Source organism: Grus americana, chromosome 2 (assembly GCF_028858705.1).
Source record: "Grus americana isolate bGruAme1 chromosome 2, bGruAme1.mat, whole genome shotgun sequence".
NCBI lineage: Eukaryota > Metazoa > Chordata > Aves > Gruiformes > Gruidae > Grus > Grus americana.
Window position 1 is genome coordinate 138,764,924 of NC_072853.1, and position 16,286 is coordinate 138,781,209.

The following is a 16,286-nucleotide window of genomic DNA, read 5'->3' on the forward strand; positions in this document are numbered from 1 at the left end:
AGATCCAATAAAGAGAAAGATATTGTGTGCCATTGCTAGAATTGCAATACTTTATTTTACGGTATGGATGTCCTTGACTAATGTCAAGTCCTCATCTACTTAGTATCATACAACACTCCTTCAAACTCGAAGATATTCAGAAGACGTGTCAGCAGCTCATGTTCTTTCTGACAAAGAAATGTGGTTTTGACAAATACCTGAAGGTTTTCATAGGTGAACAGAAGAAAGCCATGAACCTGTGTGTCTTTTCTGTCAGCAGTAGAAAGGCTAGTGCTGGTAAAACACAGTCCTGTTTCCTGCTGTGTCTCAATTTTCAATGAAGTGAAATTCATCTGTTGGAAGAGCTTTGAGCTGTTGTGCTTTAAGGAGCTACGGAAATACTGTGTTGCTGTCAGCAGTAAAGCGTTGTACTACTATTGCTATTCTAAGTGCTCTTTATGAGCCTGAGGTATGAAAATTAAATAAATATATCTTATTACTAATAATCTCCTGTTAGGCCTGTTGGTGTGTAATACTCTTCAGTTTTCAACTCCTTTGCTGTATAGTTCAAAGATTACCCACGGGCTTGGAGAATGCTTTCAGCAGATCATTGCTGTGCCAGAAACAAATGTAAAAAGCGGAGCCAAATTATGCTGTTACACCACAGCAATGTCTGAATGCAAGTCGGGGGACAAGGGTTGGAAAGAATGGAAAATGTTGGGTGTTGTAATAGTCCCAGTTACACTGGTGAGGTCTCACTGAACTACATGAATTTGTGCTGGTAAAAGTTGGTCATAGGATTTATATAATTTTAATACAGTTGCAGTAATTAGGGAGAGAAGGCTTTGCATTTAAGTGTTTCCATCCTGCCTGTGTGTTTTTAGTTTTCCGCTGCATATAATACTTTTGCAGGATCTACTGTCATGAATTCAAAATACAGCCCACAAATATAAAATCAAAACAAGAGCTAAAACACTGGATAATAAAACTTCCCATATCTTCAACAGTCCTCAAACACCTGTTAAAAATTTGTTTTGTAACCTGCCCTGAAATGTGATGGGGATTAATGTTATAAGTCCCTTGTGAAAATGTAAAATATCACAATTTAAAGCTTCACGTACAGATTGACAGCTAACATGTATCTCATATAAATCTACTGTGTCCCACCAGGACTATTCCAAGATGATGCCCTCTTCATTCAGATGAAAAGAATATTTATCCTAGTCAATGCTGTTCTTTAACTGTCAGAAAGCAAATGTGATCTGTTTAGTTAGTAACCTAAACCGATTATTGCTCAGAAGTGAAGATATTTAGAGGTATTTCATCAGTACAATGAAACGTTTCCTTTCTTTCATTCTGCTGTATTTAGACTGGTCTGAGCTTACATATATTACAAAGGGACAGGCTATTTAAAAATCTGTTCATTTTTGTCTACATAGTGATATAGACTTGTTGATAGGAAAAGGGACTGTCAATCAAGAAGAAGAAAGATAATGTAGGGGAGGAAAAAAGATGATTATTTGCTTTGTGTATAATGACAGTCTTAGAACTAAAAACAATTTTTTAAGCAGGAGATGTCCTCTGTAGCATTTCTTTCTCACTCAGTCCATGATAACCTCCTTGGCTTCTCTTTTCAGAGTATCCCCGCTTATGTAGAAGCCAGGTCATCTATATTTTGAGGATGAAGGGTCATTTTAAACTCCACAACCCATTAACAGCAAGTTTACTGAAGTTAAAACATTCAGTCTCCAAGCTCTCTGCAAAGACAATATAATCAGTCAGACCTTATTTCACTTCTTTCCTCTTTGATGATAGAGATTTAATCTAGAGATATTGTATTTGCTGATTTGCAAAACTAGGAATTCCCCTTCTGTAGATCTATGACTTTTAGTGATGCTCTTACCTCTGTTTCCAGACTTGCTGCTCCATTAAGAACAGACGTCCTGCTGTTCGACTGGAGCCTTAGCATTGTGTATTTGAAGATAATCCCTGGACCACCAGCATCTTTTCGGCATCTGTGAACATAAAGGTTATGACAGTTGCCCCTTCTGAGTGTAATCTTTGGTTTTACAAGAACGCTGCTAAAAGATTTTCAAGCTGTGATTATCTCTTCCTGCTTTGTATGGTATTGCTAAGGAACAAAAAATAGTGGAAGTTTTAAAAGCAAAACGTTCTGCAGTGTTTTAAGACCTTCAGTTTGCAACTAAATTATGTACTTAGCTTTACGCACTTGACTTCTTTGGACTATTTAACAGCTTACACTGCAGCACATGTTTAAGTGTTTGCAAGATCAAGATCCACGTCTTCCCTGCACCATTAAATGTTTTGCAATTGAAGAGTGGTTAGATTCCCCAACGGGTTGTCTTTTACGTATAAATGGAGAATATCCATGGCATGCATCTGGGATTTCTCATCTTGTTTGAGCGATCTAATCTCCTTAGTGTGTATGTGTGTACTCGTGCACTTAAATATGTAGACATGGTAATGACCAGAATAAGCTTGATGGGGGGAAGAAAACAAACAGAAGGATTTGCCAAATATTATTTAAAACGTTTCCCTCCATTTTGTGAAAATATTAGAACATTGTGTTTTCTGCCCAGCTCTATAAATTACCCATTTCTTCCTTGTCCTCCGTCTGCCTAGCAAAGCTCAGGGCAATTTTCAACATTCCAGACCATTAACTAGCATTTAGTGTACAAACTAGAGAACAGTTAACCCCTCCAAATTTTCCTGTTGCTTTTTTTTTTCTTCTCATATTAAATTTAATCTTCACTTCTCTGTGCCTCCCTCCAATGCTGGTCTGAAGCAGTTTGTCATAAATTATATGTGCGTGTATATATATACACACACACGCATGTTTATATATGCATATGAAGAATATACATGTGTATGTCCCTGTGTGTGTGTATGTGTAAATACGTACATGTGCCCTTCAGATATAAAGGATACATAATGGTAATGGTGGATATCAAGAGGTTTATTGTTTTGTCCGATGGTTTAAATTGTAAATCTGCCTAAAGCAACTAAGCAGAATTTTTACTGCATGATGCCATGCAATTTTGCATTTGGTATAAGTCACATTACAGACACTAAATTTTAGTATCTACTGGGGTTTTTTTGTGTTCATGACCTATATCATCTGATACTATCAACTTTCAGCAAAGATGTTTTAAGCCCTCCATAAGAAAACTGCAGTTCTTTCTTTGTGCAGCTTTTGCAAATCACAGAAAAGGTTACATCGATAGCTCTGGAAGTCTTGTTCAGCATTTCAGTCCTCAGCCTTATTGCAGAACAGAGGTAGCACCGTGGAACCAGTTCAGTCTTCCTCTCCCTGTTACCTGCAGTCCTGCAGGTTGCCTGCTCTGGAAGGATTCCCAGATCTGTGGGTTTGAAGGGGATAATGCTCAGCTGAATGCCTCTGCAGAAACCAAAGACTGAAAGACTTCTGAAGTGGCCACACTGAACAAAGGAGACAAATAGGTACTGGTTCAGTGTTTGACCACTGTCACAGTAAGTAAGGTTTTTCTTATGTAAACAGAACTTCCTGTATTTCAATTTGTGCCCATTACTTCTTGTCTTTTAAATGAGCAGCATTGAAGAGTTGTTTTGTCATCTTTACTTGCATTCCGTCAGGTTTCTCTACACATGGAGATCCCCCCCGAGCCTTCCCTTCTCCAGCCCGAACCATCCCAGCTCTCTCAGCCTCTCCTCATATTTCAGATGCACCAATCCCTTAATCATCTTTCTGTCCTTTCACAGGACTCAATCTGTTGCGCAGGGAACGATCACCTCCCTTGTCCTGCTGGTGACACTTTGCCCAATGCTGCCCAGGGGCTGTTGGCTGCCTTTGCTGCAAGGGCTCATTGCTGGCCCATGTCCAACTGGTTGTCCACCAGGAGCTCCCAGATCCTTTCTGCAAAGCTGCTTTTCAGCCAGTTGCACCCCCTGCGTGAGATTATTCTTCCCAGGGGCCGGACTTTTGCATTTCCATTTGTTGAACATAAGATTTGACTACTGGAATTGCGCCCTACCTTCCCCGAGGCATGCCCAACAGGCAGACAGAACGCATGACGTGGAGGATTCCCCATCCTCTCTCTGCCTGGCTGAACACAGTGACTGAAGGCATGGGGGCAACGGTGAACAAGTTCCTGCCCGGCGCAGAGGGCACGTCTCCTCTCTGACTAGCGCACCTTCCCAGGTGCCCTCGCATAAAAGGTACAAGGCTTTGCGAGTGGAACCAAACATCAGCGAGGACGATGGCTCATCTGGCTTGGAGGTGTCACTGAGGTTAAGCCGGCCTGCATCAAAACTGCTTCCATAAAGAAAAAAAGACAGGTCATTGTCATAGGAGACTCCCTTCCCTTCTGCTTCTCTCTGAGGACACTTCTCAGTTTCTTCTTACTGTATAAAGGTACACATGAAAACAGGAATTCTGGGTGAAACCCTCAGCAAAAATCAGTGCAACTCCACCCAGCTAAAGCTAATTGATGATCTGTGCTTCTGCCCCTTTAGAGTGCATCTGTTCTTACCATCCCACCCTCTATCAAATAAATAAATATTGCCTTTCTCTACAATGCAGACAAAGGCTTAAGGAAAGACACAGACTAACACAGCACACTAGTAAAAGCTGAGGAAACCCTTTCCATGGGCTTCCTTTCTTTTATGATCCTCAGCTGTGAACTCTCTCTTTGAGTCAGGGACCAGATCTTGTCATAAAACAAAGTCAAAGAATGTGCTTTGTCTGCTTTGGTGAATGCATCTTTTCCCTGCTGACCCAGCCGCAGTTTATTTATTTGTATATTCACTGTCACCAGATAGCCACTGCATGTGGATAGGATGTACCTTTTACCAGGGGTGCCATGGTTGTACTTGGACACAGCCAGAGTTGGCTGCTCAGAGATCTTACCAACTCACAACCTAGTAAGCTGGTCCCATATATCAGGTAAAAGCTAGGAGGAGAAATTATAGGCCCAGAAAGAAAGAACATGGCTCTTTGCACTAGGATGTGGAAGGTCTGATTTTAAATCCCCCTCCTTCTTGAGGGATTTCACTAAAACACGTTTTGGTCTTTACACGACCAAAGCCTTTGATGCTAACAAAGGTAATCTGAGAAGTTGAGAAAAATATTTCATTATTTGTTCATCATCTTAATAGGTTATATATTTTAAGAATATTTTTTCTCATCTGCATTTTAGAAGAGCACAAAATTTAGTCAAGACTTTTGCCCAGTAATCTTAATTTTTATTTCACAAATATCAAAAATAGTAGTGCAAATACAAATAGGCTAAAGTCACTAAGACTCAGAGTATGAAGTACATGGTTACCTACAAGATCAATGCTTTGGTCCTTACTCAAGTAGCATTTTTTCTATATAGGCTAAAGAATGAATTTTATGTTTGCCTACTTTTTTTTAAATTGCAACCAAGCAAGCTGTACCCACACAAACAGCATGGGAGAACAGAAGGAAGAAATAATAGTTGAGCGTTGTATCACACACAAGTGATCAATGTAATTACAAGTCAGTTCCACAGTTAAGTATGGGTAAAACAAAGATTATTCCATTAATATTCCACTAGCCAAGGGACTTCCCAGACTTCAACATATTCTGGCACATTCTGAGTAAATACAGCTGACAGACCTTTGAGTTAAGTTTCAAGTCATTATGTAATAAAGAATATAAAAATACTTGAGAACCATAAAAGCGTAAGGGGCTGATCCAAAGACAATTGAAGTTAATGGAAAGCCTACCACTGATTTTATTTGGCTCTTAATAACCCCTGGAGATAGATTTCCTATGATTTATAGTAAACCTTGTAGTGCTTATCCAAGCCAAATTACATTAGACTTTTATACTGAAGTCCTTTACTACATAAGTCAAATGTAGTCTATACAAGAGGTCAAATATGAAAGAGAATTAGGAGCTAAAACATACTAAAGATGCAATTACTTCTGAAAACTAAACAGACTGTCAACGCTGAGTACATTTACATGGCAGTTTAAAAAATACCCTCTACAAATTTTAAAAACATTTTGAAAAACAAATGCCACTCAAAACCAATGCAGTTTTCAGAAAAAGCTGCCAGCAGAACAAACGTAAGCAAATTTAACCTTTTGTAATGCTGTGATATTAGCCACACAATAACCGAAATACATAAATCCATATGACCACTACTGATTCTCTGTTTCTATTTATTTGGTGCCAAAGATAGGGATAGGGGATAGAATCAAATATCTCATTCTGAACTGGAACTGGCAATGTGTCTTAGTGTGTCTTCCTATATCTTAGTGATGTTTTGGGACATTAGTTTGCAGAGCTGTTAAACTATGTTTTTAAATGAAATGAACCTTAGCTAAATTAAAAGTCACAGAACCCACAATTTGAAGGGAAGATTGGAATTTGACTTTAAGGACAAAATTAATCAGATTAGACAAAGAATGTTAATTTTTTGTTTCAGAAAGGACACGTTCACTTACCATTCACATACGTGAACTGGCACAATTGAAAAGAAATTATTTTTACAAACAGAAAGAACTGAAAACATTAAAGACCAAGTGCAAGAGAAGTCATCCATCTCTGATGCTTTGGGATCTGCCCAAAGCTGTGGGCTATCTCTCAGCCATCTGCTCCTACAGGATGGGTGTTATCTGCTGAAGGCAACTCTTTCCAAACATTCAGCACTTGGCGTTACTGCAATGACCCTTTGAAGCTTTGCAGGGAAATTTCTCCCAGCTTCCAAGTGCTGCTCACAGCTTTATTTGGAATTGTCATCCATGTTCTCTCTCTGCACGGATAACAAATACAGCAACATAGGTTTAAAGGGCTTGTTCAGATTTACGTTGCCTGCAATACAGACAGGCTTAATGGTACAGCACAGGGGATTCATTTAAGAAAGACTTCCATTCGTATTCTTAGCTACACAGTTGGAAAGAAAAGGCTTATAATAAATCAGATATAGTGGGCAATTTTATCTTAACCTTAATCAGATTCTTCTCTAATTGTTTACCTTAGTTTCCAAAACATCGCTAAGAACCTCAAAGTGTCAGATCTGGGGATTCATTGTTCAGGACAGCATCCACCCACCCAGCTGCTGCCCTCAGTTCTCATCCTCTGCTTCCCCTCTCTTGTGCACCAGCATTCACACTAATTACTTGTTATTCCAAGTAGCCCACCACAAGCACTGCCTTTGTTCTAGGTAATCCCCTTATTTACCTTTGAGTTTAGGGCTTGGATACAACTACAAAAAACATTTGTGGCTTTGTCTGGAGCCAAATACTTTTAAAATTCAAAGATGATTTCTCATTTCCAGTTCACACCTGAACACATATTTGTGAATGTACACATTTTGGCAAATGCTGCTGATTGTTCTTCCTGACTTAGTTACCTAAAATACTTAAGGCTATTACTGTGTTATCTTTAATCAGCCTGCTATCCACTTGCCTGCTGCCCACGCTGCACTATTCACCCAAATGCAATTTGAGATAACATCATCTTGTTAAATACTGTATAACACACATATTTCATATATATTAAGTTCATGATCTAAGGTGCACTGTTACAGAGATCATGCTAGCGTGTTGGCAATAGAAGTGACAGATGCAGTCAGAAGTTGCTATGTTGGCTGTTCCTTTTTTTCTCTTTCACAGTTTTTCCAGGATTCCTGTTACGCATACAGACATGTGGAGCTGTACAGTCACAGACTTAGGCAGATAAAACATTAAACCAGTACAATCTAGTTGCAGCACCGAGGACTCAGCATCAGCAGAGCCACCTTCTTTTTTATCTGAATTTTTAAACTTCTGCAATGACTCTATTTTGAGCATTGCCCAAGTCCCTGGTTCTTGTCATCCAACACGTCTGTTTTCTCCGATTTATCGCTATGCTCTTCCCTCCCTAATAAGCCAGTCCTGAGTCAGCAGAAGCACTTCTACTCAGGCTTCGGTCAAACAAATAATTTAGTTCACTCATAGATGAAACTTAAGAGTCCACCTTAAATTAAATATATATGTAAAAGCTTTACTGAACAGATTGAGATTACCAAATTGGAAGTTAGCCTTGAAATAATTTTCAAAACCAACCTTACATCTCTCTTTCTTCATTGTTATTCATAAAATCCACTCTGGGAAATGCTGCTCTGTGCTGCGATCTCTAAACGCTCCCTAGCATTGATACCACTGCTCACTGTGTCGTGTTTTTAGTCAAACTTTAAACTGTTTACAACAGTAATGACTTGAACTATATAATCATTTATAGTATCTTAAATTCTTCCTCCATTCGACAGTCTTGTTTTTTCCTCCTGAACATCCTGCTACTTAATAATATGCACATGCAAAATTGTAGTTTGACTTAATATTCCATCGTAAGTGAAAGAGGTGGTTTTAGCAGTGCAAACCAATTTTACATAGCCTATGATTTACCTAATTAAAACTATGTAAATTACTGTCTAAAACTTTCTGAAATGGCAACCTGTTGCAAAAACCTACACTCCTATATAAGCAAGAGGCTGCCCTAGAATTACTCTCGTTTTTCATAAATTCACTGTCACTGACACAACCCTGTCACCATCAGCGCCGAGTACCACTTTTGGCAAGCTGTCAGCTCTTTCAACCACAATATGCTCTTGCTCTGCTGTTGCTGTAAGAGGCTACAAGGCTGATAGTAGCAGAGGGAGCTGGTAGAAGAAAACCAGTGCAGCAAAGATGAAAGGTATCTTTACCCCAGCAGCTGTTATTGCCACCTCTTTCGGTCTCCTGCATGATCCATGATGAAAGGTGTTAATCCTCCTATAAATACCACTCCATCATGATTAGCAGAGGTCAAAGAAGTAGCTCAATGTTTAAATTTTGTCAAAGCTTCTCATGTCTCTCTTTCTAGGTCCTTATTTTGTAACTTGTTTTGTAAAATACCTTTCTTTTTGTCTTGTTCATAAACACACACTTTGGCAAATATAAAACCAAAACCCAAACTACTTTCAGATGTATGCAGCTTTCCAGGATAAAAGTTTATCATATCTGGTAACAAATAATCCAGATAGTTGACTCAACAATTAAGAAAACTCATCGTTAAAATTTCCCTGAATGCCTAGGAGAAACGTATCTGCCCCAGATTACCAACAGAAATCCAAGACTCTGAATTCAAACTCTCAGGCTGTGCCAGTGATTCCCTTTAAAAACTCGCTGCTGTCGCAGACCTGAACCGTGTCTTCCAGGGAAGAGGCTCAGGGGGTGCACACGACAGCAGACTGAGGTTACCCACACAACGCTGCTGTGTCTCTGCCTCCGCTCCAAGCCCTGGTACCTCCTTCTGCTGGGAAACCTGCTCTGTAGCGAGCTGCCCAGGCCGGTACCTCTGGGAACCTGCGCTCACCAAACATTTTACCCTTGTTCAGAGTGTGGCAGTAAGCTGTGTTTTAGTGTCAGCAACATTTATTTGTTTGATTTAGGTCTGCATACCCTAATGAGAACACGAAACATTTCTGTGGACTGCTGTACACCCTTGTGAGTGCAAAGTAGTTCCGCACCTGTGCAACCTCAGGCCTACGAAGAAAGATACCAGCATTACCAAATCCTAAATGCTGAAGTTGTCCTCTTCTTTGTCCTCTGCTAGATATTTCCAAACAGGACCATCTCCCAGCAAGCCTTGGAACTTGGTTGCTTGAAACCATTGAATATTTGCTTAACTCATTCTGCATTAATGGTGTCAAACACAGCGGTCTGTAATTATTACTAAAGCAGAAGTATAAAACACTCTCGGTGTTTTCATCTAAGGAAATGACCAAAGGATTCACAGCAAACAATTTGAAACTGGCTCTTTTTCAGCATTTTACTGCACACTAAAAAATAAATACAATGAGGGGTCGGAGGATAGCAGCACATTGCTCTTTCATGACACCGACCAGCTTTGGGGCTGCCAGGGATTCAGAAAAGCATCTTCCTAAAGCCCCCGACAAGAACCACTGAATGTTTCGTTTGCTTGCTGAAAATCTCCCCCCCTCCCCGTGGTAAATCCGGGCAGGGGTTGCCCGGCCGCAGAGGGGAACCGGTGGTACCCAGGGGCCAAGCCCCACCCGCCGTGCCCGGGCACAAGCCGCAGCCGCCCGCCGACGCCGCACAAGCGCCGGGAGGGGACAGCCCCACCGCGAACCCCGGCGGGGCTGGGCCGGGCCGAGAACCGGCGGGGAGGCGGGCTGAGGGCCGGGCCCCGCCGAGGACCCCCCGAGGGAGGGGCTGCACTAAGGCGCGGGGTGGGCGCACGGAGCCGCCAGAACAGCGCGGAGACGTCGCCGGGCCCGGGAGCGCGGCAGCGGAGACTTCCAGCCGCGGGGCGAGCGGGGCGGTGAAGGGGAGCGGAGCGGCCGGTCGGCGCGGCGGGGCCATGCTGGGGGCCGCCCCCGCAGCCCGCCGGCTCTGGCTCTGCGCGGCCCTGCTGGGGTGCCTGGCGGCGGCGAGGCCCCGCCGGCGAGGTAAGCGGCGCCGGGCCGGGCACCGAGACGGGGCGAGCGGCTGCTGGCGGGGGCATCGCCGCCAGCAGGTGGTCGGGCGGGCGGGCGGGCGGCCGCTCCGGGCGCCGTAGCGCAGCGAGGGCAGCGCTTGCCCTCAGCCCCGGCAGGTCGGGAAGCAGCCCGTTGGCAGAGAGCGTTCTGCTTGTCCGGTCCCAGGCAGCGGCTGGGTCAAGCCCTTCCTTTGGGTCCGCACATCGCTTGTTTTCCAGCCCGGTAGTTACATGTAACTGGTTTCACTGGAAGAGGCTTAACTTTATGAACTGACAAAAGAGGAATTGCCATTGTCACGGTGCACCTGCAGGGGACACCTACCAAGTGGAAATCGAAGACCAGAAGCGTCAATTCTCCCGTTCTCGCTTCCTTACTCTTCTTTCCCCGAGTGCTGGAACACAGGCGGTGCGTTGGCACACCCTTACCTGGGAACTCTGCAAAATGCTTTGCAAAACCTGTGCAAACCCCATATCGGTGTTGTTTCAAATTTCTGACACAAAATCCACATAAAGAGTAGATCCAAAAGCATATTGTATTGACAACTGCTAGAAAATAGTCTATAAGCATATATTTTACATTTTTTAAAGGTTATGCAACCTTTATACACCCTTTAGGGTGTGGACAAGGGTGGTTGAGAAGTGTTTTACACTCATTCAAATAGTGCTATTTATACAGATGTATTAATGTGTGCACGTTGATTCTATTTCTTTCGTGGTTCTGTATATAGGAGTATTCATATTGCTGTTCCATGGTATTGTGATACTGTCGTTGTTTCAACATTTGTGATCACGTTCTTTTAAATAGCTCATCCAAGCAAATGGTATCTTTTAGGTAAATAGTTACATTCATTTATATATTTTACTTTAAAAGTGTTACCCTAACCTTCTTCCAAAAAGTGAATTTCTTTCTATTTTAGTGTTTTGGAAGAGGTTAAATCCACAAATACATCTGAGCGTTTTTGTTAAATGCAGTCCTAGTTCTAACTGCTGTCTTGGGATGTCAATATGCTGCATCTTTTGCAGTCAGATGCAAGAAAAAGCATGTTCAAGATGGGAATGGGCACTGTCTAATGGCACTATTTGTTTATCTGTAGTCATTTGCCAGATCCTGGCTTTTGGACAGCAGGAGATAGGGACTGATAAGCTTTCTGTACCTGAGGAGCTGAGTTGCCAGTCCTGCCACTCTGCCCTTGCTGCCTGTACTCCATGAGTAGCTCGTTTTCCTGTCTCTACTCTGGTTTACACCCAGCAGTCCTCAGTCCCTGACTACTCTGTAATGCTGGTCCTGCCCAAGAACAGGTGGAAAATCATGTATCGGCCTCTCCCTGCAGCTGGATGGGAACAGAAATGGGAAAAGGGAATTGAAAAGTCCTTCCTTTGTGGAGCTCCGTTTCCACTGCCTCAGAGGCAGTCATCAGGAGCCACTTAAATATCTCTCTGTGGAAAAGGACTCCTGTGTCTTCCAAAAACTTCTTTGACTTTTGGTTAACATGTGGTGTTCAGAGTACCTACTACCTGACCCTGTTTGTGGCAGTTGTGGTACAAACCCCAGTGTGTTGGCAGTAAGTGCCACCAAGTGCAAGAGTGCAGTTGCCTGACCCTTGGCCCAATGGTCTGCCTAAAATAGTCCAAACTGCGCTTCAGTAACCGTGCCTCTCAGAAGACAATCCTCCAGAAACTGGTACCATTCTCACTTCAGAGATTTCATCTATATGTCTCCCAGAAAGGCCTGGTGTATGTGTACTGGATTGTATATTTTTGCATTTTAATCAGATACACGACTGGAAAAATCTTCCCAATATAGAAAGCAGCCAGGAAAAAAACAGCTCTCAGAATAACCCAATGTAACAAATACCTACAGTGGAGTTTGGGTAGCAAACGGACCAGATACGTTTATCTGAAATGCTGCGTTAATCCTGAGATGAGCTATTTTTACTGAACAAGAAGTTTTCATAATATAAACTCAGGACTGGATTTAATAACTGGGCCTCAGCCTTTCACTTGCGAGCAGTTGCCATGATCTAGTGAAGCACTTACTGTCACTCGTCCTCCCGCACAATGCTATCCTTGTGCTTAAGATAGTGCAAAAGTTGAATTCTTTTCTGGCTTAGGTTCACATTTCTCAGTATCTGGCAGGACCAAGTAGGTCTGGGATGGATCCAGGCAAAGCTCACTGCATTAATCCTGAAGACAGTCAGGAAAAAGCAATTATGGAATCAAATTCTTCCTGGTTTGCAGAGACCTCAGTTAAAGAACAGTAGAGAGCCGTAGGACAGTATATAAGGTGTTTGTGGAAAGAAGCACTGAGTATCATAAATAAACTCAAATTCTAGGGAAACAGCTGCATATTTTTGCAAGGCAGATTGCTTTTCTACCAGACAGTATGTACTATTTGGAACCTCCAAACAAAATGGGAGAGTTTGACTTTCTAGAAATAAGTCTCTCGTCGTAGCCTATTGTGTGTGTCTCCACTAGGTTAAGTTAAACCAATGGTGCACAATGTACAAACGAGGCAGAATTTCACAGTCTTAAGTATTCATTTGTGTATTTTGTAATTAGAAGTTTGATTTGATTGTTCTAAAGCAAATATTTAAAGTTACTAAATCACTAATACATTTAAAGGTCCTAAAAGAAAAAAATTAAAAAATAATATTCCCATATATATGGAAAGATTTCCATCAATAATCATTCTTAAATGATAAATTCTGTTAGAATCAACATGAGTTTTCCATTTTGTGTCAGAACATGTCAGAATATTTTGTGCCTATGGTTGTAGATGCTGTAAGTCAACAGTAGCATATATGCCTTCCCATACTTTAATGTTCCTCCCATGCTAGGCAGAGCTGGTGGGTAAGCTTGCTCTGTAGGTAAGCTTCCTTAGCACTTTCCAGTATCAGACTGTTTTCAGTTCCTTATTATTTTGTCGGACTTTACTCAGTGGGTTGCAGATTGCTGGGTGTTAGACACAGGCAAAGCTTTTCTGGAGCATTACAGCAAAATTGGTATTTATCATTCTCAGAATGAAGTTTGAAAGAGTACTTATGTAATTTTTTTTTTTAAATAAAACCTGAATAAGTAAATCATTATTTCAGTGGCAAATGTAGCCCGCTCTCCTATTAAATGCCTGTGATTTGAGTGGGTCTGGTCAGCAGGGGTAATTTTTTCACAGAGAAGACAACATTCAGGTTATGTATGTGTCCATAAATATGATAGTTTTACTTATTTCTGCTGTTGCTAGAGTTAGACAGAACATCAGTTATACACTCAGGTGCGTAATAAAATATTTTTGTTTGTACCATTGATGATGGCAGTTATTTTCAGTTGTTTTGCAGAACGGGTAAGGAAAATAAAGAAAAGATCAACCAGTGTTATGCAACATGAGATTTCCAAGCAATAACTATGGAAATACTAGCCTACTGCTAAAAAGGAAGAAAGAATACAAGAAGAGCTGTGTGACATTTTAAAGTGATGTGCATAATAATAAGAAACGTGTAATTTGATCTTTAGTAGGATTTATAACCCTATTACAAGTGAGTACAGTCAGCTGTTTTAAAGATCTGTCAAACGATGATCTAATTAAACTGTGGAGGAAAAGAAAATAAAGACTTGTCTCATGTCTAGCTTGATTTATTAATGGAAGAGGTAACAGATATTAATTGTTTCAGGAGTGATTCAGTTACAGGAAAGAAAACTAATGAGGGTGCTGTATGAAAGGGAGAATTCCAATAAAAAAATAGAAGACAGGAAGAAACTTTCACCATGGTTCACAAACTGCTTGTGCTGAAGCTTGCTTGGAAAACATTTCAATAACACACATGACTGACCTGTGATTCTTCAAGGGCTTTTCTTCAAATTCCAATGAGAGATAAATGCTCAGTAAGGTCAACTTGTATGGACACGAATAGCCTACAGGCTACTACAAGCAACTCAGAAGCACAGTGGTGGCACAGTCAATCACATTGACTTCCATCTGCCCTTAGAGGATAGAAGATAAAGCTATTGTTACCCTGGGTAGCCTAAAGCCATAGAAGATTAAATCTTCAGTCTTTGAAAGACTATAGGATTCTCCCACTGTGCTTGAAAGAGATGAAGTCTGTCCCTTCACTGGGGCATCTTCTCCATTTAAAGAGGGGGAATTACCTGATTTTGAAACTGTTTTATGATTGTGGTTATCTGAACAATGATATGAAAGAATGTGGTAAGTAGTGCAATAATACGCTATCTGAACCATAATATGTTTGTAAGTGGCACAATTACACCATGCAAAACATGGGACAAATAAAAAAAACAAACCACAACTGGGAGCAAAAACTGAAGATTAGACTATTAATATTCAAAATGCAGAGCTTTGCTTACAGCTGCATTTTTTTAATTCATTAGTAGTGTAGTAGAGGCAAGAATTAACTGTGTCATTCAATATAACCTGAAATTCCGTTCACTGTCAGCATCGGTTCATATCTATTTTTAAAAGCAAGGTAGATAGATATGTGTATTTTAAATGTTATTTCTTTAGAAACATTCTCTTACTTTACTTTTCCCTACTTTCATTTCCCAAGCACATTCCTTAGCAAGAATGGCCGTTCGGTATGTTGCATGCAAATATGCCATTAGCCAGAACTTTTATTGTCACTGTCTTTGATAGGAGTCAACTCAGCTGCCAGATCAGACTCAAATTCTCGCATTCTGCTTTATTTCTGAATGAGTCTGCATTTAAAAAAACCTGTCGTAAAGACTCCTTCAGATATTGATCCTTCATTTTACCTAGCAGCAATTTTGAGATTGTTTTTTGAGTCCACGAGGTCACTTAGATGTCCAAAAATACGTTTGTCAGTTGTATTTACTTTATTAAAATCTAGCATGTCAGTCATGCAAATTAAGGTGTGTAACTAAGTATTTACCCATTTCCATACACACTTCTGCTATGATCTGCATGTATACATGCAAACTGTATGCAACTACCTCTCATCCATTTGAGGGAATTCTTCATTTCATGCATAGGAACCCTGTAAAGTGGTAGCCTGTTTACAAAAGACCTTTGGATAATCCTTACGCCTCTTGAGGTAAGATTTTGATCCTGTCATACATCTGACACTCCATTTTTATTCAGGTGGTAGGTTTCATAAACATCAGTGGAACTAGAAAGTCAAAATCCAGAGGGAAAGTGTAAACGTAGTCCTTTCCACTGTTTTTGCGTCTGGGGTAAATGCCTAATGTGGTTATTAATTTGCATTTATTGTCCACTTAAGGGAAAGTTACCGCATGATGAATTCTACTAATTTTTAGAGTTCTAGCGTACTCATTTGTTGTTGTTACTAAGACTTCAGTGTTTCCCAGTAAAGTAGCTTCAGATCATGTTGCAGTATATCCATATTTTCCAGTTAAAATTACTTAACATCTTTTCTAACATACTTGTTAGGCATTTCATCTTGATACTCAAAAATACTCTTGCTCCACAGTTGTTGAATGCTCTCCTGGTGGACATCAGATCCTGCAGAGCCCTTACCGAAGCGTTGATTTTGATTCATCCCACCTCCAGCAATCAGCTATTCAGGATTTAATATGTGACCATTCCCTAACACCAGGATGGTATCGCTTTATGATTTTTGATAAGCCTGCTGAGATGCCGACCAAGTGCGTAGAGGTATTGTTACAACTCGTATGATTATGAGAAATACATATTTTTCTTAAGAATTTTTTGGTAGTATAGGTATAAAAAAGAATACGGTTATGGAGACTGATTTGGAGGAATATAGAGTACCTATTCCTTCTAAATACTTGAGTATATTAAAGTGTGTTAACTGGACAATTAAGTCTTAAG

The 16,286-nt window shown here is 40.8% G+C and overlaps 1 protein-coding gene across 1 annotated transcript in view; it reads left to right on the plus strand.

The window, feature by feature from the left end:
* Positions 1–10,324: 10,324 nt before the first annotated feature.
* The window catches only part of VWDE (von Willebrand factor D and EGF domains), a 43,501-nt gene continuing 37,539 nt past the window's right edge, over positions 10,325–16,286 (plus strand). The window contains exons 1-2 of the mRNA XM_054818306.1: positions 10,325–10,439; positions 15,925–16,109. Of these exons, the coding sequence (XP_054674281.1) occupies positions 10,352–10,439; positions 15,925–16,109 (273 nt within the window). The 5' untranslated portion in view covers positions 10,325–10,351. The remainder of the gene's footprint in view (positions 10,440–15,924; positions 16,110–16,286) is intronic.